The sequence below is a fragment of the Nannospalax galili genome, unplaced genomic scaffold (genome assembly GCF_000622305.1).
Source record: "Nannospalax galili isolate Female #2095 unplaced genomic scaffold, S.galili_v1.0 scaffold138, whole genome shotgun sequence".
NCBI lineage: Eukaryota > Metazoa > Chordata > Mammalia > Rodentia > Spalacidae > Nannospalax > Nannospalax galili.
In genome coordinates, this window is record NW_008341333.1 from 119,367 (window position 1) to 142,548 (window position 23,182).

Consider the following 23,182-nt stretch of genomic DNA (forward strand, 5'->3'; position numbering starts at 1 on the left):
CTACCAGCTCAAAATTATTTCTCCATTGTACTGTCAACTTAAAACTGTCAACTTTGCACAACCCAAAATTACCTGGGAAGAAAGTCTTAATAAGGACTTATCTTAGATCAAGTTGCCTGTGGGCATGTCTGTGGGGGATTATTTTGCTTGTTGATTTTTACAGGAAGACCCAGCCCATTGTGGGTGACATCATTCCCTAGACAGGGAGTCTTAAACAGTATGAGAGAAGGCCTGCTGAGAGCAGCAAGGATAGAGTTAGTGTTTCTTTGCTCTTGATTGTAGATGTGATGTAACTAGCGGCTTAAGTTTCTGTTTTGACTCCCCCAAAATGACTTCCCTGTAACCTAATAGTCAAATAAACCCTGACTTCCCCTAAATTGCTCTTCGTTTTGGTATTTTATCACATCAACAGAAATAAAATTAGGACACCCATCATTTTATCCCATGAGATATTTGCAAAAAAAAAAAAAAAAAAAAAAAAAAAAAATTTTTTACTTCACTGTAAGAAACTCTTCATTACTTTTCATAAAAATGAAAGTGATCAATTTGTAACGATTGTTTTCTTGTGAATACATAGTGCATTCCAAATGTGAACCACCAAATACTCCCTCCATACTCATGAATATGATTTAAATTCCATTCTACAATTTTGCTTAGACGTACAGCCATGGATGAAGGAAACAAAGGGTGGAAAAGATGGCTCAGTGGTCAAGAGTACTTAGTGCCCTTGCAGAAGATCTGAGTTCAGTCCCCAGCACCTACATCAGATAGCTCACAACTGCCTGTAACTGCAGCTCCAGGGGATCTGATGCTCTCCACCAGCTTCGGAGACACCCATGCAGATGCACACACACATTTTAAAATAGCAACAAAATATCTAAAAAACAGGAAGGATGACAGGTTCCCTTCTCAATGAGTCTCCCTGAGAGGAGGATGGCCTTTTCTTTATCATCTGAACTTCTGCCAAGGCTCAGCCACGAAGCTGGGATGGGGAAGCATGCAGATGTAGACCAGCCCTACTAAACTTCTCAAACTTTCCTGTGCGGCACTCATCTTCAGAGGTCTTATAAAATTAAGGTTCTAATTCCAGGTCTGGGTGGAGCCTGTGGTTCTGCCCTTCTAACTGGAATTCTGCCTTTCTAACTGGGATTCTGCCCTTCTAACTAGGATTGTGACTTTCTAACCGGGTTTTTACCCTTCTAAAACTGTGATTCTATCCTTCTAATTTTGACAATTTTCAAAGTGATGTTTCTAGCTAGTCTCTTTATTTATTTATTTATTATCTATTTACTTATTTTTTAAATCTTTTTTAATATTTTATTTATTATTTTTATGTGTATGAGTGTATTGCCTGCGTGTAGGTAAGTGCACCCATGTCGTGCAATGCCCTTGGAAAACAGAAGAGGCCGTCGGATCCCCTGGAACTGGAGTTATGGACAGTTGTTAGCTGCCATGTGGGTGCTGGGATTCAAACCCGGGTCTTCTGCAAGAACAACCAGTGTTCTTAACTGCTGAACCATCTCTCCAGCCCTACTTATTTATTTTTATTGTATGTGTATGTGTGCATTGCCTGCAAGTGCACCCATGTCATACAAATGCCTACAGAGATGAGAAGAGAGTGTCGGATTCCCCTCAAACTGGCATTACCAACAATTGTCTACCACCATGTGGGTGCTAAGAATTGAACCTGGATCCTCTGCAAGAGCAGTCAGTGCTCTTAACCGCTGAGCCATCTCTTGGGCCCTCTATCTATTCTCTTTTTCAGTTTTGACAGCTCTTTGGAGTGCTGGTGATGACTGTCCCCAGAGCAATATTACTCTCATAAGTCCCTGCTCCTGGCCACTGCTCCCAGCACAAATAGCAGATGCCTCTACATGGCCCTCTTGCTTTGCTTGAAGTCTGCAATATGCCCTGACCCTCAAAAATCTCCAGTCACACCTCACTCTGCAGCCCCGTCCTGGGTTCTGTCATCTGTCAGAGTCAAGAGGACTAGAATGGCAGATGTGAGAAGCTCCTTGTATGGAGAGAGTCAGTCACTGGCAGATAAATGCAAAGACAAGGTGTCTGTACAGTGACATGACACACAGTCCTGCAAAAATACCAAAGAGGATTTGGTTGATGATTCTGTCTCTCCAGACTTCTTAAAAACGGCCTGGAGCCTAGGGGTGTAGCTCAGTTGTCAGACTGTTTGCCTAGGATGGGAGAAGCCCTGGGTTGGATCCCTAGTACCACATAAAATTGGCATAGTGATGCAGGCCTATAATCCCAGAATGTGTGAGGTTGGGGCACAAGAATCAGAAATTTGAAGTCATCCTTGGCTACATAATGAGTATAAGGCCAGTCTGAGCCACATGAGATTAAGTCTCAAAAACAAAATAATTCCCAAAACCTTCAGCCTGCTAGAAGGTTTCCTCAAAAATGGGGGGTGTCTTAAGGAATAACCCATCCCTAAGGTATCCAGAAAACTTGACTGTATTTTGAGTCCCTTTTTCCATTTCTTCGTTTTCTTCCTTCTTTCCCTCTTTCCTTTCTCACTCCTTCCATTTTTCTTCCCTTTAACAAATATTTATTGAGCATCTTTACATTCTGTGCATTGAGACACAGACCCTGCCTCCCAGTAGACCCCCAGGCTGAGTTGGAATGACAACACACATGAAGAAGGTCAGGCCTGCAGTCCACAACTAGAAGTAACTTTCTATCAAGGACAAGGAAGGGAGACTCTATTTCCACCAAGGTAGGCAAGGCGAGGAATCCAGGAGCTCAATTAGCTAAATGGTAAAGAGGCATTGCTCTGACTTCTAAAGATGGGCTTAGCTTTGACTCAAGAAGGCCAAAGTCTTCTGAGAAAAGACACTGAAGTAAGGAAAGGTTTGGAGAGCAGGTGGCTTGCAGACACACAGAGGAAAGCAGAGTATATGTTGGGGAGATCATAGGATGCACAATCTGGGAAATGAGGTTGGAAAGACCAGACCCAGGGTGGGGGTGGAAGGGCACTCTCAGTAGTACATCCTTTTCCTGTAGGCAAAGGGGAGTCACTGAAGGCATCTGCAGAAAGGAGTAACGAGACCAGAATTGGAAAGTGCATTTTGCTGCCTAATAGGGCCTTTCAATGGTCCATGTCGACACTTGCTGTACCCATGTTTGCACTGACTGTTACATATCTAGACACAAATTAGGTAGCACAGCTTCTGTGTTCAAGTTTAGGGATTGTCTCTATATTTTACTTTGTTTTTCCTGTCTTGTGTGTTTGTTTGGTTGGTTTTTGAGACAGGGTCTCCCCATGTAGCCCAGATTGATCTCAAATTTGTGGCCTGCCTGCCTTAACCTCCTGAGTACTAGAATTATAGGCAAATACTACCAACTCAACTCTCTCTCTCTCTCTGTCTCTCTCTATATATGTGTGTGTGTGTGTGTTATGAATGTATGCCACATGCAAAGATGAGTGCTCAACAGTAAGTGTCTTCTTCTACTGATCTCTACCTTATTTTTCGAGACATTGTCCCTCATTGAACCTGGAGGTCACTGTTTTGACTAGACTAGCTGGTTGGCAAGCATTTGGGATCCTCCTGTCTTCACTCTCCCAAGAGCTGGAGTTTTAGATGTGTGCCGCCATACCCAGTTTTTCACATAGGTGACAGGGACCAAACTCAGGTCCTCGTGTTATGCAGCACGCACTTAACCCACTGGTCCCGCTCCCCAGCCCTGTCTACTTATTTTTAATGTCATTTTTATTCAAACACCAACTTCAATGAGCCAGGAGAGTAGGGCTATGCAGAACAGCAGTGGCTCCAAAGGATTTGAGATGGAGGCACTCGCTGCCTAGATGCCAGAATGGGGAAGAACACTGAATAACCAAAGGCTTTCAAGCTACCTATGGAAGTCAGAGCAAGTACCAGGAAGAATGCAGCAAGATGGGCTTGAGAAAGGATCAAACTTAGCTGAGGCTCCACCAGACACCTAACTGTCCTCCAAAAGACTGTTTCAGAAGTCACTGGAACCTGGGAGTCTGTGAAACAGAGAACAACTCAGGAAAAGAAAAACTGAAGCACCAGAATGCAAACCTCATGAGGGGAAGCCTTCAAGAGCAGAAAAAAAGCCAAGTGGCAGAGAACAGGAGGAGATCAAAGAAGCTGGAAGAAACAAATGTGAACCAGAAGTGAAGCCCCCATAACAAACAGAAAAGGAAACGTTGGAGAAAGCCTGTCATCCACAGAGAAGGAAGCCCGTCAACCTGCAACTGGAGAGATGGCTCAGCTGTCAAGAGCACTTGCTGCTCTTCCAGAGGACTCAAGTTCAGTTCTCAGTACCCATATTGTCAGGTGGTTCTGGAGACTGTAGCTCCAGATCCAGGGCATCCAACACCCACTTCTGGCCCCCATGAGCATACACACATACACACACACACACACACACACACACACACACACACACACACACACATACACACACACACAAATAAAAACAAATCTTTGTTTTTTGGTTTTTTTAAAAAAGGAAAAGCATTGGTCCTGAAGAGATGGCTCAGTGGTTAAAAGCACTGACTGCTCTTGCAGAGGACCCTGATTCAGTTCCCACATCCACATGGCTGCTAACAACAGTCTATAACTCCAATTCCAGGGGGCATTGCACAACACGGGTGCAAACACTCAAATACATAAAATAAAAATAATTGTTTTTAAAAAAGAAAGCATTAGCCGGGCATGGTGGCGCACGCCTTTAATCCCAGCCCTGGGAGGCAGAGGCAGGTGGATCTCTGTGAGTTCAAGGCCAGCCTGGTCTACATAGTGAGTTCCAGGACAGCTGGAGCTACAGGGAGACCCTGTCTCAAAAAGACCAAAAAAAAAGAAAGAAAGAATTGAGCATTAAATACCAGAATACCGGGAAGCAGTGCTACAGAACCATTCTTCTGAAACATGCCAACATGTGGCACACCTGATGGGCTCTCTCCCAAAATGTGCCTAAAAATAGGTTTGCTTCAAGACCATCCTTTCAAACAGATGTAGCTGAACCCAAAGTCCTCTCTCCTAAGACACACCAGGAGACAGCTGTTCCCAGTCCTTCCTTCTACAAGAATTGGAAGGATGCTCCAGAAGCACCCAGTCAGTGCCTGAAGGCTGTCCTCTTGACAAAGACTAGGAAAGAGCTGGACCAGAGGAATTTGCTTCTAAGCCAGCTTAAGGAATAATACACTGAAGCTTTCTTTCCCGAAATAAAAGAATCATGTTCTATAAAACATACCAAGAAGCCTCTGCACCTGAATACTTTCCTCATAAGGCACAAAAAGATGACAAAAGTCTCCTCTCATAAAACAAACCAAGAAGCACCTGGGCCTGAGGAATAGTCACCTGAAATATATCAAGAAATGCTTAGGCTTGAAGACCTTTCTATTAAGACATATGGGGCTAGAATGTGCCTAAAGACTGCCTTCCAGAACTAAACCAAGGCCAGGAAGATGCTAAGAAAGTTGACACTGTCTCTAAAGAAATGACAGAAAAAGCCAAGCAGGAGAAGCAGAAATCCCAGCAAGTCCACATGCTCCTCAAGAGATTTGTTCAGAAAATGACATCTATGGTTATCTTTTGTTTTAACATAACCATAACTTTATGCTCAGCCATAAAGTTATAGTGTGACAATATATGCATTGACTGTTTTGTGTGTATATGTGATTTTTTTCAAAACAATATAGAAATATCTGTGATTTTATTAATATTTTTAACATATTTTTATTTTATGTGTGTATGAGTGTTTTGGCTGCATGTATATAAGTGCACCACATGCATGCAATGCCCACAGAGGCCAGAAGAGGGCATTGGCTCCCCTGAAACTGGAGCTACAAACAGTTGTCAGCTGCCATGTGGGTGCTGGGAATAAAAACCCAGGTCCTCTGGAAAAACAGCAACTCTTCTTAAACATTGAGCCATCTCTCCAGCTCTGGCATTTTAATTTAGTCTTTTTTTCCATTTCCAGACCACATCTGAAAGAGAAAACTTTTTTAAGGCTCTAACATAGACAGTAAACTGTTCTGTACACTTACAAGTACTTGTGTGTGTGTACATGAGCATACGTATATGGGGTAAGATGGTGGAGAAAAAGGACAAACAAAAAAAGGGAAAAGGCAGGCCAGCAAGATGGCTTAGCAGGTAAAGGCGCTTGCCACCAAGCCTGGCAACCTGAGTTTGATCTCCAGGAGCCCCTTGGTGGAAGGAGAGAACTAACTTGGCATGTACAGCCTCCAATACACACAATGGGTGAATAATTTAATAAAAAATTTTTAAGTAGAAAAGGAGGAGGGTGTATAATTAATTTTTCCATCTAGGAATAGTCATTTATTTGATAATTCTTTTTTGTTGTTTTTTGAGACAACGTCTCACTATGTAGCACTGTCTAACCCAGAACTCACTCTGTAGACCATCTCAGGCTGGCCTCTATCTCACACAAATCCACCTGCCTCTGCTTCCTGAGTGCTGGGATTAAAGAGATTAATGGTATGCACCACCATGCTCATCAGATAATTATTTTGTAATATTTTATTTATTATTTTATTTTATGTGTATGAGTATAGTGCCTGTATGTATGCAAGTGCACTGGTATCATGCAATGTCCATGGAGGTCAGAAGAAGGTATTGGAATCCCTGGAACTGGAGTTATGGATGGTTGATAGCCACTATGTGGGTGCTGGGAATCGAACCCAGGTCCATTTCAAGAGCAGCCAGTGCTCTTAACCATTGTGCCTCCCCTCAAAAGGTAATTCTTAAGAGTAGATAAATGATTAGATTTGAACACTTAAAATTTGGGGAGTATACAGTTTTCTTGTAAACTTCGTTCAGTTATTGATGTCACAAGAACACTGGAACTTAGTTCAGACTGTAAGCAGCTCTCCAAGCTCCTCAGAACAGTTCTTATTCTGGAGTTCTTTGAAAGATGTTTTGGAACTGATGAATGTAGTTTACTTTTGTGTTAGAGTTTGGGCTTTACATTTATGCTTTTTAAGTATTGAATTTAATGTCCATTAAATCATGACTAGACGCTTAAAAATAAAACACCAGGCTGGGGAGATGGCTCAGCAGGTAAAGGACTTGCCGCACAAGCATGAGACCCAGATTCAGGGCCAGGCCAGCAAGATGACTTAACAAGTAAAAGTGATGGTTGCCAAGCCAGACAACAGGAGTTCAATGTCCTGGACACACGTGGTGAAAGAGAGAAAGGACTTCAACAAGTTTTTCTCTGGCTACCAAATGTATGTCATGCTACATGTGCACATGTACACACACACACACACACACACACACACACACTCTAAATAAATGTAATACTATATTTTAAAGAACCTAAGTTCAAATCCCCAACATCCACACAAATGCTGACTATGGCAGTGCATGCCTATAACCTCAGTACTTGGTGGGAATGGTGAAAACAGGCAGCTCCGTGAGGCTCACTGGTCAGTTAACCTAGTTGAACCCATGAGTTTCAGGTTCAGTGAGAGACCCTGACTCAAAAAATAAGGTGGGGGGAGCTGGAGAGATGTCTCAGTGGTTAACACCATTGGTTTCTCTTGTAGAAGACCCAGGGTTCAAATCCCAACACCCACATGGCAGTTAACAACTGTCCATAACTCCAGTTCCAGGGAATCCAACGCCCTTTTCTGTCCTGTCCTCCACAGGCATTGTACAACACAAGCACACTTATATACATGCAGGCATAACACTCATACACATTTTTAAAAAATTTAAAAAATAAAATGGAGCCAGGTATGGTGGTACATGTCCCTAATTTCAGGACGTGGGAGACAGAAGCAGGTAGATCTTGGTGAATTTGAGGCTTGTAGACCAGCGTGATCTACATAGGGAGCTCCAGGAAAGCCTACATAGTGAGATCCTGTCTCAAAAAAGAAAAATTAAATTAAATTAAAATAACAGTAAATACAGTGGAGAGGGTTGATGAGATGGCTCAGTAAACAAAAACACCAAGTAAGCCTGACAACTTGTGTTCAATCTCTATCTACAGTGGAAGGAAAGAACCACTTTCAAAATTTCTTCTTTGACCTCTACATGTGCATCATGCCACACATGCACCCACACTCACACATACACACATCACACACACACACACACACACATAAGCACACACACGTGCACACACATACAATAATAGTAAATAAAAAAATTTAAGGTGGAGGGCTGGAGAGATGGCTCAGTGGTTAAGAGCACTGACTGCTCTTGCAGAGGAACCAGGTTCAATTCCCAGCACCCACATGGCAGCTACAAACCATCCTTAACTCCAGTTCCAGGGGAATCCGAAGCCTCCCTGCATTGTATGACACGGGTGCACTTACATGCATGCAGGCAATACACTCATACACAAAAAATAAAAATAATAAAGAAAATATTTTTAAAAAGAATTGGCTTTAAAAAAATTTAAGGTAGGAAGTGATAGAGGAAGACATCATATATCAACCTCTGCCCACAACACACATAGGCAAGTACACACACAAAATGATAACTGCTTTTTATTTTTATTATGTGTATAAGTGTTTAACCTACACATATGTTAAGTGCACTATGTGCATGCAGTGCCCACAGAGGCCAGAAGAGGGCGTAGGATCCCCTGGACCTGGAGTTTTAGACAGGTGTTAGTTGCCATGTCACTGCTGGGAACTGAACCTGGTCTTCTGCAAGAGCAGTCAGTGCTCTTAACAACTGAGCCATCTCTCCAGTCCCAAAAATATTTATTTAAACAACCAACTCTCAATATTTTCTTTATCACAATTCACAAGATGTGATGCATGCCTGGATACAGTCTGTGCTCCAGCTGTGTCCACACCCTTCATCCCAAGTTCAAGTCACAGCTTCAGATGGAAATGAATGAAGACTTCATTCTACAGAAAATTTGCCATTTGTTATAGTGTGGATTTAAAAGGCAAGTGCTGCTGGCCTATACCCTCAGCACTAGGACGGCTGATGCAGGAGGATCTAGAGTTTAGTGAGACTGTTTCAAATAATTAAGAAATTATGACAGGCACAGCAGTACACACTTGTAATCCATCATTTGGGAGGTACAGGCAGGAGGATTGAGAGTTTAAGATTATCTTCAGCTACATAGAGAGATCAAGGCCGGCTTGAGCTACATAAGACTTGCTTCAAGCAGGGCATGGTGACACACACCTTTAGTCCCAGCATTCAGGAGGCAGAGGCAGGTGGATCTCTGAGTTTGAGGCTAGCCTGGTCTACATGGTAAGTTCCAGATCAGTCAGGGCTACATAGTGATACCCTGTCCTAAAAAAAATTATAATTAGTAAAAAAAAATATTATTTAGTAAAATTTAGCAATACAGCTTGCAACAGTTTGTGTGGCCTATCAACATATCTCTACACCTAAAAGTGACCAAATTAAAAGTATAATTCTAAATCTACGGTTACCCAGCAATAAATACAAACATTGAAGACAACATCCTGAATAATTTAGCAGAACTTGTTCACTTCATTTTCTGAACTGACTGCTCAAGAATGTCTCTAATCTATCTATTAAATTGTTTCCATTTATAACATCACTGTCCTCCACCACCCACTCACCAGCTATTAACAGATAAAAGGCCACACGTGTGTTCATGCATATGCCAGGGCTAATCCTGGCTTTCCTGAAGGATCACATTGAATTACACCCGCTAAAAGCCCAGCTGTCCCCACTGGGCCTAGAGAAGCTCATAACCACTTTGATTTTCGAAAACACCCTGCCTATGCTGTTTTCTTTAAAAGTATTCAACTTTTTCTTGTGCCCATTTTACCTATACACATAAAGATGCATAATCCTTGCACACTTTCAACTTGTTAACCAGAATCTTTAGGAACTGGTCAAATTTTTATTTATAGAATTTTAAAGGGGGGTTGGGGTACAGGTCAGTGGCACAACACTTGCCTAACATGTACAGACCCTGAGGTCATCCCTCAGTACTTAATAGAAAAAATTCCAATGGGCAGGGGGAGGGGGGCTGGAGATGTAGCTGTGTTGGTAGAGTGCCTGCCTAGCATATATGAAGTCCTGGGTTCCATCCCCAATACCACATTAAAATAAAATGAGTGTAGCGACTCCAAGCAGTGGAGGCAGGAGGACTGGGAGTTCAAGGTCATTCTCTGATACATAGCAACTTCGAGGGCAGCCTGGGCTACATGAGACACTGTCTCAAAATAAAAGAAGAAAAGAAAAAAAAAAATCCAGTAACAAGATACGCTGCTCTACCACACAAACTATTGCAAGCTATATTACTAAATTTTACTAAATAATATTCAAACTCAGAAGTTTGAAAATAATTGCCTTTTGTGTGTGTGTGTTTTTTGAGACAGGGTCTCCTTGTAGCCCCAGCTGTCCTGGAACTCACTATGTAGACCAGGCTGGCCTCGACCTCACAAAGATATGCCTGCCTCTGCCTCCCAAGTGCTGGGATTAAAAGCGTGCACCACCACACCTGGCCTTATTATTATTTTTTAAGACAGTCTCACTATGTAGCCCTCACTGGCCTGGAACTCGATAGACCAGGCTAGCCTTGAACTCACTAATATATTTTGTGATGAATTGGATTAATATAGAAAACTCATATAATGAGGTATGGTTTGTGTAGGCTGGGAAGTGGCCTCTAAAAAATGTTAGCATCCTAATCCACAGAACCTGGGAATATGCCAAAAAGGATTTTGCAGATGGGGACCATCTCCTGAATTGTCTGGGTAGTAATGTAATCACAGGTGGTAAGGAATGAAGATATTATACTGCTGGCCTTAAAGACATAGAAAGGAAGCTGTAAGCCTTCTTTCTGTCTGGGGCAGGCTCTAAAAGCTGGAAAGAGCAAGACAACACAGAATCATCAACCCATTTTAGATTTCTAATCCTAGACTATATAGAGAATCCATATTGTCTTAAGCCACTGAGATTATGGCAGTTTGTTATAGTAATAGGTAACTACAACATATTGACTTACTATTATAAGCACCTTCTTTTCTTTTTAGCCATGTACATATTCTTTTCTCTTTCTTTTTAAAAATATTTATTTTGTTTTATATGTATGGGTGCTTTGTCTGCATGTATGTAAGTGCACCCACATCTTGTAATGCCCACAGAAGCCAGAAGAGGGCTTCAGATCCTCTGAACTGGAGTTACTGACAACTGTTAGAGGCCATGTGGGTGCTGGGAACCCCCTGGGTCTTCTGCAAGAGAAGCCAGTGCTCTTAACCACTGAGCTACCTCTCAAGCCCCCTTCTGGGGATACTTATCACCACCTCCCACCTTACTATAGAAAAGCTAGGATTACAGATGCACTACCACATCTGGTTTTACATGGGTTCTTAGAATCTAAATTTAGGGCCTCGCGCTTGCACAGAAAGTTCTTGACCCTCAAGTCATCCCTCCAGCTCCCATATTCCTGTTTCTTACCTGATTTTCTGGGCCTAACAATTCTCTGGCTCCAGAATCAATTTTTGATTTTTCTAATGTTGATAGTACATGCCCTTTTCCATCCATGCTGGGCAAGCTCTTTGTCACTGAGTTATATCCCCAGATCTGCCCTTTCTTTTACTAACACTAAATCATATTAATTGCACTGAAAAATAAACAAAGTGAAAAATATAAGTAAGCAATAAATAAAGGCCACTTGTTTGGGGAGTGCAATGAGAAGTGATGACTTAGACATAAGGGAAGATTCGGTCTTGCCCTATGTGTGACCCAAAGAAGGTCCATAACCCCATTCGGTCTCAGTTTCAGATAGGAGTGAATAAACTCCATGGATCTCTACTTCTGTGCTGAGGACCATTTGAAAACAGTAAAAGATATTGACTTTCTCCTTGAATAAAATCACATATACACATCTACCCCAAACTTTGACCTTCCAGTTATGGATATTTCCTAGCTTAGGAGCCATGGAGAATCCAGAGTCTAGATAAATTGTTGAAGGGCTGGATCATGGGCTCAGCAGTTAAAAGCAGAGTTTGGTCCCCAGTACACTGTTGGGTGGCTCACAATCCCCTGTAACTCCAGCTCTGGAGGATCTGACATCTTCTTCTGGCCTCTGTCAACAACTGCACTCACATACACAGAGACACACCATACACACATAAATAAATAATAAATATTTTCTTTCAGAAGAATAATTGAGCTGGATGTGGGCCATATGCCTGTAATCCAGCATCCAGGAAGCTGAGGGAGGAGGACAGTATGGGCTACATAAAAAGGCCCTGCCTCAAAAAAAATAAAAAGAAATTTAATGTTTTGGGTTCTTAGCACTGTCCATAGTCAGCATTACTGTACCATTTATTGTATTGGTATTACATTAAAATAATAGTGAGAATAAGCTCCACCCTATTAGTCTAGAACTCCTCTCACTGCATTGGAGCCCTCTCCAACCCACAGAATCTCAGACTGGAAGAGCTCTTCAGGGTCTTATGGCTCAATTCCCCTCCCTTTCCTGGTTCTGTATACAGCATTCTCAGTAAATTTTCCTCAGGAGATGGGGAAAGACCTGGAAAATGGCTCTTTTCATCTCTAGATAGCACTCCAAGCACCCTTCCACCCACAGGCAACAGGGGCTCAGTATAAAAGTAGCCAGGCGTGGTGGCGCACACCTTTAGTCCCAACACTTGGGAGGCAGACGCAGGTGACTATCTGTGAGTTCAAAGCCAGCCTGGTTTACATAGTGAGTTCCAGGTGAGCTGCTACAGGGAGACCCTGTCTCAAAAAGACCAAAAAAAAAAGAGCTTAAAAACATTCAGGTACCCTGGGGGGAAAAGCTTGGAGCCTGACATTTAGTAGTGTTAAATATCTTTATAACCTAAAAAATTTTAAGAGTAAAGTGAAAATCAATAATAATTTCAAAAGCAAATTATAATTCAGGTGTCATGGCATATGCCTATAATCCTAGCACTTGGGAAATGGAGTCAGGAAGATCAAGAGCTCAAAGCCATCCTCAGCTATATAGAGAGTTTGAGGCCAGCCTAAGCTATAGGAGATCTTAAACAAAGCATATTATAAAAATCTATTCACATGTGATAAGCACAAACGGGGATATAGTTCAGTGGTGAGCACTTTCTGAGAATGTGTGAATCCTGGGTTCATTACATTTTTAAGCAAAATTACATTTGACATATCACAAGACTGAAGTGCATGTTAAGGAGTTATCCAGGGCCTATACAACATTTTTTAAAAAAAGAATTATTTAGTGCTGGAGAGATGGATCAGTGGTTGAGAGCACTGACTGCTCTTACAGAGGACCCAATTCCCAGCACCCACATGGCAGCTAATAACCACCTGTAACTCTAGTTCCAGGGGATCCAACGCCCTCATCTGACCTCCACAGGCATTGCACAATACGTGCACACTTAAACACATGGAAGCATTACACTCATACACGTTAAAAAAAGAAAAAAAAATTTAAGATTTTTAAAACTTTATGTGTATGTATGCCTTAGTGTGTATATGTCTACCACATGTGTGCAGGCAGTTGTTAGCTTCTGTGTGGATGTTGGGAATAAAACAACAGTTCTCTGGAAAAGCAACAAGTGCTCCTACCCACTGAGCCATTTCTCCAGCCCATAGCTTTTATACGTCTTGAGTTCTGATTCCTAGGGCTTGCTTTCCTTCCCAGTTGACATGAAATATGACTCTATAACTCCAGTGTGACCAACTAGTCACTTAACCTTTCGATTAAATATATATACATATATATGCATGTGTATTCTGAACATTTTTTCCTACAATGGTAGGATTCTTACCCAGGGCCTTGTATATGTTAAGAATATGTTCTACAACCAAACTATAAACTCAATCTCTTTTTCCTTTTGCTTTTTTTTTTGAGACAGGGTCTCCCTGTAGCCCCACCTAACCTAGAACTCACCATGTAGACCAGGCTGGCCTTGAACTCACAGAGATCCACCTGCCTCTTGCCTCCCAAGTGCTGGGATTAAAGGCATGCACCACCATACCCGGCACCATTCTCATTACTTGTAGATGGCTATTAGAAGAGATTCTTCAACATTACTTTGTAGCATGCTTCAAATTCCTTTACTTGCTTAATTCTGAACTCATTTTATTTTCATCATATATCTGTTAAATATGGGCACTATTTGAACAGAATGATAGTGATGACAGAGATGGTATTTGATGATGGTGGTGGTGGTAATGGTGATGGCAGTGATGGTAATGGTGGTTGATGATGGCAACAGAGATGGAGAAGATGATGAAGACGATAGTGATGACATAATTTTACTCACATTACTATCAACTTTGCTCCATCATTTGCAAAAGATGGAAGTTCTACTTTGAGGGTCTGCAAGAATCTTCAAGGAACAATCAGGAAAAAAAAGATATTATCTCATCTCCTTGCTAAAGCCTGAGTCACTCAAGGATAAAAACCATTCATTTTCTCATTCTAATTGATATATAATTAACTAAAATTGAAAAATCAATGAAGGCAATAACAACAGGAACTAAATAAAAATAAAGAAACAAGAGGCTGGGGAGACGGTCCAGTCAGTAAAGTAATTGCATGCAAGAATATGTATCTGAGTTCAGATCCCCAGCACCTAAAAAACTGGACATGAAACAAACAAACAAAAAAAAGGTATTTAAGGCCAGGTGTGGTAGCATGCACCTTAATTCCAGCACTCAAAGGCAGAGGCAGGTGGATCTCTGTGATCCAGGCCAGCCTGGTCAACATCATGAGTTCTAGGCCAGCTGGAGCTACAGGGAGACCCTGTCGTAAAAAAAAACAAAAGACAAAAAACACTGGACATGGGGGTGCACACCTGTAGTCCCAGCACTGGGGATGTGGAGACAGGATGATCCCCTGGGCTTCCTGGCCAGCCAGTCTAGTAGCTGAGCTCTACATTCTGTGAGAGATGATTTTATCTCAAACACAGCTTCAAGAGTGATTGAAGAATATACCCACCATTGGCCTCTAGCCTCCACATGCACACACACCTTCACATACATACACACACAAAAATAAAAAGAAAGAAACAAGAAAAAGTTTAAAGTTTAGGTGTTACTTTTAAAGGGTATACAAGAAGGACTGGGAAATGGCTCAGCAGGTAAAGGTGCCTGCTGCGAAGGTTGATGACCTGAGTTGGATCCCAGGATCCAGATGGTAGAGGGAGAGAACTGACTGCCAAAGTTGTTCTCTGACCTCCATGTGCACACAATCACACACACACACACACACACACAGAGAGAGAGAGAGAGAGAGAGAGAGAGTAAAATAAAAGATGTAATGAAAATAAAGATGATATCTGAAGACATTGTTTCCATAAAATAGACATCAAAAACATATTGTTTAAGGAAATGAGCAAGTTCTGATATGATCCATTTCTATAAAAGGTAAAAAGACAGACTATGGCTATCCATTTTGATAAATGCAATTCAATGTTTAAAATAGTATAAGACTGTTCTAGAAAGAAGTTGTTTAAGTCATCACACAGGTTATCTCTGAGGACTAAAATTGGACAAGATTCTAACTTTTGGAAAGTAAATGAATTCTTGAATTACTTATGTACTTACAATGAATTCCTTAAAGTCTCAGCAAGTGTTTAAATTCTAATAGATTTGTACTGATGTTTAGCCTCTTTTATACATCCGAAGAAGCTGAAGGAGTTTTTTGTAAGAAATGTTTCCCCCTGCATCACACCCACATGCCCACCCCCAGCAGAGTCCCTCAGCAAGTTCACCTGGACTTGGACAAAGCGCTCAAGGCCCCTGCTCACCTTCACCACCCTGCTGGGGACAACAGAAAGTTCCAGGCAATGACTCCCTGCAGGAAAGAGGCTAAGGCAAGCAAGCAGCCATGAGAAGTATCATTTGGTTAAGGGCCCCATGAACTCTACCCCTTCTCCTGATGATTCTGGGGCCAAGTATTTGAGAGCTTGGTACCAGTCACACTAAGAAGGGAAAAGAAGGCCAGTTCCCACATGTCCTACCTGTCAAAAACCACGGCAGAATAAGCCCGTTCGGCAAAGATGACGTCTGCAGCCCAGAACTCCTTCGTGGCCTTCAGACCCCTGCCTTTGCCCTCAGAAGTGAAGACCTCCACGTTCTCCATGCTCTCTATTGTCATCCCAGAGCCTGTCGGGCCAGCACAGTGGGTATCTCACACTGAGCCAAGCCTCTTGTCCTTGCTGCTATTTAGCACCTTCAGCATCCCAAAGAGCAGGACTATAAATGGACAGGCCACCTCCCCTTCCCTCCCCCTCTCCAGAGCTGGGCCCTCACCTCCTCCTCCTCCTCCTATTCCTCCACCTCCACCACCATTCCTGCAGGGAAGAGACAAAAAGACAGTGGCCTCATTCATCACCCAGCAAAGCAGCCAGGACAGAAAATGACATGTACCGGTGTGGTCCTGACATGGGGCCTGACAGGTTTTGAAAAGCTCCTTTGAAAGAAGAAACTCCTTGCATGTCCTACACTGCGGACTGCAGTCATATTCGGCCTGACTTGGAATAGACAGCACTTGGTCAGTAGAGTATTTTTAGCCTCCAGATGCCCCTGTCAATCAAAAGCAGACAACTGAAGTGGTCCAAGAGAAGAGCCAAGGTGATATTTGCTGCTCTGGGACCCTTCAGCTGTCAGACACAGACTTTCTCAAGTGAGATGGGCCCTTTCCCCCACCCCATCTCCAATCTCTCCTTGAGGCTGGAAATAACAGAAGCTGAAATGAGCCATTCAGTCTCAAAGAAACTTCTTTCCAATATCACCCCAGTCTCTCACAGCAGCCCGCCCCAAGGCATCTTGGGTAAGTGATCTGATCACTAATGGTGCAGGAGAACTAGGTGTATGCCAGACATAGAGAAGTCAGGCTTTGAGAATAACAAGCCCCTAGGCTGGAGATGGCTCACTGGTTAAGAATGCTTACAGTTCTTCCAGAGGACCCAAGTTTGGTTCCCAGAACCCATAGATGGCTCACAACCACCTGTAACTCCAGCTCCAGGGGATCTGATGTCCTTTTCTGGTCCCTGTGAAGAAACACACACACACACACACACACACACACACACACACACACACAATTTTTAAAAAGAAAAGAACTCCCATCTCTACCTTTATATCAAACTTTCCTTCAATATGAATCTGCTGCCAAGAAAATACCACTGTGCTCTGTCCTTCTTCTCACCCAGTAGGGAGGGCTTCACAGAGGGACAATTCTAAAATCCCTATAAACTTAGCACACCACTCCTTGGCTATCAGACAAATCTCATTGAGTTTGAAAAAGAAAGACGCTAGCAGATCCAGAGCTGTGGCTTATCTCTCATGTCATATGTTCTAATTCTAGGGCATTATGATTTGAACATGTCCCTCGAAGTTCATGGGTTGGAAAACTTAATCCTTAATGCCACAGTGGTGAGAGGTGGCATCACATTAAGACATGATTCGTTAAATAAGAAAACTTTTTTTTTTTTTTTGGTCTTTTTGTAGCCCCAGCTGACCTGGAACTCACTATGTAGACCAGGCTGGCCTCGAACTCACAGAGATCCACCTGCCTCTGCCTCCCAAGTGCTGGGACTACAGGTGTGCACCACAACACCTGGCACCAGCCCCCCCTTTAAAAAAATATTTTTCTCCTGGGCATGATGGCAAACGCCTTTAATACCAGCACTTAGGGGGCAGAGGCAGGCGGATCTCTGTGAGTTCAAGGCCTGCCTGGTCTACATAGTGAGTTCCAGGCCAGCTGGGGCTGCAGGGGGACCCTGTCTCAAAAAGATAATTTTTTTTTAAAAAGAGGTGGGGGCTTGGAGAGCAGTTCAGTGGTTAAGAGCACTGGGTGTTCTTGCAGAAGACCCAGGTTTGAATCCCAACAACCACTTGGCAGTTAACAACCATCTGTAACTCCAGTTCCAGGGGATCCCATTGCCCTCTTCTGTCCTCCTCAGGCATTTCGTGACATGGGCACATTTGCATACATGCACAAAATACACACATACACATAAAATAAAAATAAGTAAAATAATTTTTAAAAAAGAAGTGATTTCATTCATAATACCTCCACCCTCATTAATACCATGGCTGAGAGTGGATTCCTGCCAAAAGGGTGAGTTTGGTCTCTCTCCCACTATATCCCCTCTCCATGGGATCGCTTTCCACTGTGCTGTGATGCAGCAGGAAGACCTTCCCCAGATACAGCCCTTCAGTCACAGACTTTACAGCCTCCAGACTCATGAGTCAATAAATTTCTGCTCATTATAAATTACCAAGTCTCTAGCATTCTGTTACAGCAGTAGAAACTAAGATACACTGCCTTATGGGGGACCTGTGTCCTGAATCTTTATGACTATAGTAGCTCATGAGCACTGAGTACTGCTGCCAGGAGATGGAACCTATATAAAGCAAGGCTGGCAACATCTACCTCACTGGATGTTGGTGAGTAGCAAATAAGGTAAGATGTGAAAGGAAACAGCATAGCACTTGCCATTTCATAAAGTAATCACTTAGTGATGGCTACTTTTATTCTGTCTGTCATGTTAGCCTCTCAAAGTTATCAAGATGAGCCAGAAATTTTAAGAGATCTTCAACCCAATTGCATGTCTCAAACTCCTTTGAATTATGAAAGCCCATCCAACTTCCTTACCAGACAGCACGTCTTCATTATTAGAACACTGAACCTAGAGAATATCTCAGTGACTTCATATATCTGAAGAGCAAAACAATTTAAGGTATCTGTTTTGTTTTGTCTGATCTTTTTGAGACAGGGTCTCCCTGTAGCCTCAGCTGACCTGGAACTTGCTATGTAGACCAGGCTGGTCTCAGTCTCTCGGGGATGTGCCTGCCCCTACCTCCCAAGTGCTAGGATTAAAGGCATGCACTATCACACCCTGCATGGCATTTGAAATTGATGCCTGGAAAAGTAAACATTAAGGGCTGGACATGGTGTTTCCCACCTGTAAATCCAGCCACTCCAGAGGCTACAACAGAGAGACTCTAAGTCTGAGGCCATCTTGAGCTAAATAGCCCAAGAAGAAAAACAAAATAATAAAAACTAAAAAGTAAATATATTATTCCAAGAGAAAAGAAAGTACTAAGGAGGAGTTTTCAACCCAGTTAGCTTTCAGTGAGTGCCCTGCATAAACCATGCTTGATGGTGCAAGGCCTTTGCAATAACTAGTATTCCATTGGGGACCAGTGCTCAGCTTGATATGGACTTAAATCTGTGATCTAGACGCTATATTGGAACATGCTTAGCCTAAGCCACGGCCAAAGAAGAAACTTACCTGATCTTGAGACCAAGAAGAAAAGGAGCATCAAGCTTGGAGCTTTAGTTGAATTTGCGGGTATCAACCTTAACAGAATACAATTATTATATTATTAAAGTGTAGTAGGAAGACTAATGGCTCCTCAAAGATGTCCAAGTTCAAATCCCTAGAGCTAATATTGCTACATATACTACCTATACATTGAATGTCTCTACCAAAACTGATGTAGAATAGAAGCCCCAGCATGAAGCATGGAGAGGATGGAAATTTAATCCAAGTATAATACTTGGAAGTCCTGTGGGAAGAAATTAAGTTAAGTGAGGCCCAACGGGGGACCCTAATCTAATGGCACTGTGGCTTTATAATTAGAAGGAAAGGGATATGAATGCAAATGCTCTGTCCCATGATGCAATGCCCTGCTCCACCTTGGTTGAGCCTCTGCAAAGAGTCCCACTAGCAAGAAAGACTTTGCCAGATACAGCCACCTGATTCTTGAACTTCCCAGCCTTTAGCCCCATGACTCTTATTATTCTTTATAAATTAATCTGTAATATTCAGTTAGAACATCAGACAATGGACTAAGGACAAATACCAAAAGGGACTTTGCAAATGTAATTAAATTAAGGATCTTGGGTGGGGAGATTATCCTGGATTATCCTGATGGGACCAATGTAATCACAAAGATCCTTGTAGAAGGAAGGCAGGGACAGAGGAAAGATGACCATGGAGACAAGCAGGGCAGAGGCAGAGAAACATTTGGAGGCGCCTTGCTACTAACTTCAAAGATGGAGCAATGGGTCATGAGTCAAGACGTTCAGGAGACCTCTGGAAATTGGAATAGGCAAAAGAAAAGATCCCTACTCCAGAGCCTCCAGAAGGAGCACAGTCCTGCCAAAACCTTGATTGACAAACCCCATTTCAAACTTCTGATCTCCAGAACTGTAAGATGATGAGAAACATATTGTTTTAAGTCACTAAGTTTGTCTTACTTTGTTTCCTCATCAATAAGAATCTAGCGTATAGTTTTATATTTAGTCTCTCATTACGGTAAATATTATCGACCACCTCTTCTTCTACCCTGAAATGAAATTCATGTAGACTATCATTTACTAGCTCTTATGTCTACAAACAATTAGCTTACCTCAATAAGGAAGAAAGACCATGAAAGTTAAAGTACAGTAAATTAATATATATGTATTGCCAATGAAATATATAAATGTGGCCATTATCTACATGCTTGGTAGAACTAGAGTAGGAGACATCAGAAAGCATATTCACTATGATAGTGAAAGCTAAAAATGCAGGTTTATTCGAAGGACACAAATACCACATGGGGAACTGATGTCTGTGACATGACTTTCTGAAGCAGTAAGTACCTCTCAATGGAATTCTGAGCAAAAGAAAATATTAGAACACTGATCCTAGAGAATATCTCAGAACTATGTTCTGTTAGTTGTCAAGAAGACACACTCCTAAAAATACTAAAGTGTTTCAAAATCTTCTCTATTATGACATACAAAACAGAGTTCAAGAGGCTGGAGAGATGGCTAAGTGGTTGAGTGTATACTGCTCTTGCAGAGGACCTTAATTTAGTTCACAGTACCTCTGTGGAGTGGCTCACAACCACCTACTCCAGTACCAGGGGATCCAATGCCTCTGGCCTCCACATATACCTGCACTCGGGTGCACATACCCACACACAGACACACATATAATTTTAAAATAATAAAAAATATTTTTTAAAAAAAGTCTAGGCTCAGGTGATTCTAAACAGTTTTTCATCTACCTGAACCATGCCTCTGGGGTTTGGATTTAAGGAGGAAGAGCAGAGGCTCTTCATTGTACAAGGTCCTCCTTTGCTTCCTAGGACATCTAGCATCTCTGGGCATCAATGAGACAGTGGGCATTGGCACAAGTGCCCAGGCTGGTAGTGATGAGTGGACACAGGGCCCGCTACATTGCATATCAGCACAAATCTGATGCAGAAGTTTTGTGCTTAACTGCCTTTGCTAGCGTCCCTCCATTCCCAGGACTTTTCCCACTGGGACCCAAATCTTTCTTGGTAGTCTTGGCCTTAACAATAATATGCCCCTAACACCTTTGTTCATTTTGACACCAAAAATTTCCACAATTCTCCCCTCATAGTGAGATTGCCTAAATTGAGAAATTTTGACCTTTGATATCGGGAAAATAGGTCTAGAATTTTGAGAGGATTTGGTATTGCCGTAGTGGAAATATTTTGTCAGAGAAGCAAAGATTCAGGAAGAGCATGAAAGTTTTCAACGTCGTGTATCCTAAAATATGGATGAAAAAACTAGATTCATTCTGTAACTCCTAGGGACTCTAACTAGGTGCCAGGGTACACTCAACTGTGTGGCAATGTGATATAGTAGTTCAGACCACAGATGAGCTTCATAGACTTTAATGATAATGTTGCTGCTGCTGATTTTTCTATTCCAAAAGACTGGAAAGTTTTTCCACTGTTAATGTTTCTAACAGGCATCTTGTTTTTTCATTTGTGCCAGTGGTTAAAGAAGTGTGAAGAGAAAGGGTGAGACATGAGACTGCTCAAGCCAAAAGGCGCTGTTCAGAGAGGAGTCTGAGCTGGGAGATTTGAGACAAGATCTTAAGAATGATAGCTATAGAGCAGGATGTCCAAGCTGTCATGGAATCTACGTCTACGTCAGCAGAATCCCCCGCCCCTCTCCCCACAAAAGACACTACTACCGTGGCTACCCTATACTCCCACAACCTAAAGCAAGCTCAGGGCAATGGGTGCAGGATATGCTAAGCAAAGGTAATGCCAGGTCCCTAGTGAAGTGCTTCAAGGATAGAAGAATGTAGCAGGAGAGGCCAGACATACAGACTGTTTAGAAGAGATGGGTATATAGTTTCAAAACCTAGGCATGACTTCAAATAGCCTTTGTTGTTGCTGTCATTGTCATTGTTGTTGTTGTTGATAGTATCTCAGGATATAGCCCAGGCTAGCCTTAAACTCATGATCTCCTGCATCAACCTCTGTCCTAGTTTGCTCCTTTGTCTCTATGATAGAAACTGACCAAAAGCAAGTTGGGGAGGAAAGAGTTGATTTGGCTTACAGGTTACAGTCCAACATTGCGGGAAGCCACAGCAGGAACTCAGGGCGGGAACTGAGGCAAAGACCTTGAAGGAACGCTGCTTACTGGCTTGCTTCCTCTGCCTTGCTAAACTACCTTTCTTCTATAATATAGCCCAGACCCACCTACCTAACCCAGTGGTGGCACTGCCCACAGTGGGTGGGGCCTTCCTACATCAGTTAGCAATCAAGAAAACATACTACAGACCAATCTGATGGAAGAAATTCCTCAACTGGGAATCCCTCTTCCCAGGCGACTCTAATTTATGTCAAGTTGACAAAAGTTAACCAGCACAATCTCCCAAATTGCTGAAATTATAGGTCCACACCAGCATTCCTGGCCAAACAGCCTCTTAATGTGAGATTGGGTTCCTCTTGTGGCCTGAATCTTGGGTAGTCTGTTAACAGATGGCATGCTGTAGCACCTATGCTTAGATTTGTAATTATATTGTTGTCCCAAGTATGTAAGAGTCCTCACAAGAGTTGATTGTATATCCTCAGTTGAGTATGTTACAATTTAAGAATATGTACATATATATATATATATATATATATATATATATATATATATATATATATATATATATATATATATATATATATATATATATATATATATATATATATATATATATATATATATATATATATATATATATATATATATATATATATATATATATATATATATATATATATATATATATATATATATATATATATATATATATATATATATATATATATATATATATATATATATATATATATATATATATATATATATATATATATATATATATATATATATATATATATATATATATATATATATATATATATATATATATATATAT

General features: G+C 41.7%; 1 protein-coding gene across 2 annotated transcripts in view; it reads right to left on the bottom strand.

Annotated features, from left to right (window-relative positions):
- The window catches only part of Smyd1 (SET and MYND domain containing 1), a 52,809-nt gene extending 36,639 nt beyond the window's left edge, over nucleotides 1–16,170 (bottom strand). Inside the window, exon 1 of one of the 2 annotated variants that reach the window (XM_008836722.3) lies at nucleotides 15,947–16,170. In XM_008836722.3, the coding sequence (XP_008834944.1) occupies nucleotides 15,947–16,083 (137 nt within the window). In that variant the 5' untranslated portion in view covers nucleotides 16,084–16,170. The remainder of the gene's footprint in view (nucleotides 1–15,946) is intronic. The other variant, XM_008836723.2, reaches the window with a different exon arrangement.
- Between the last annotated feature and the right edge of the window lie 7,012 nt (nucleotides 16,171–23,182).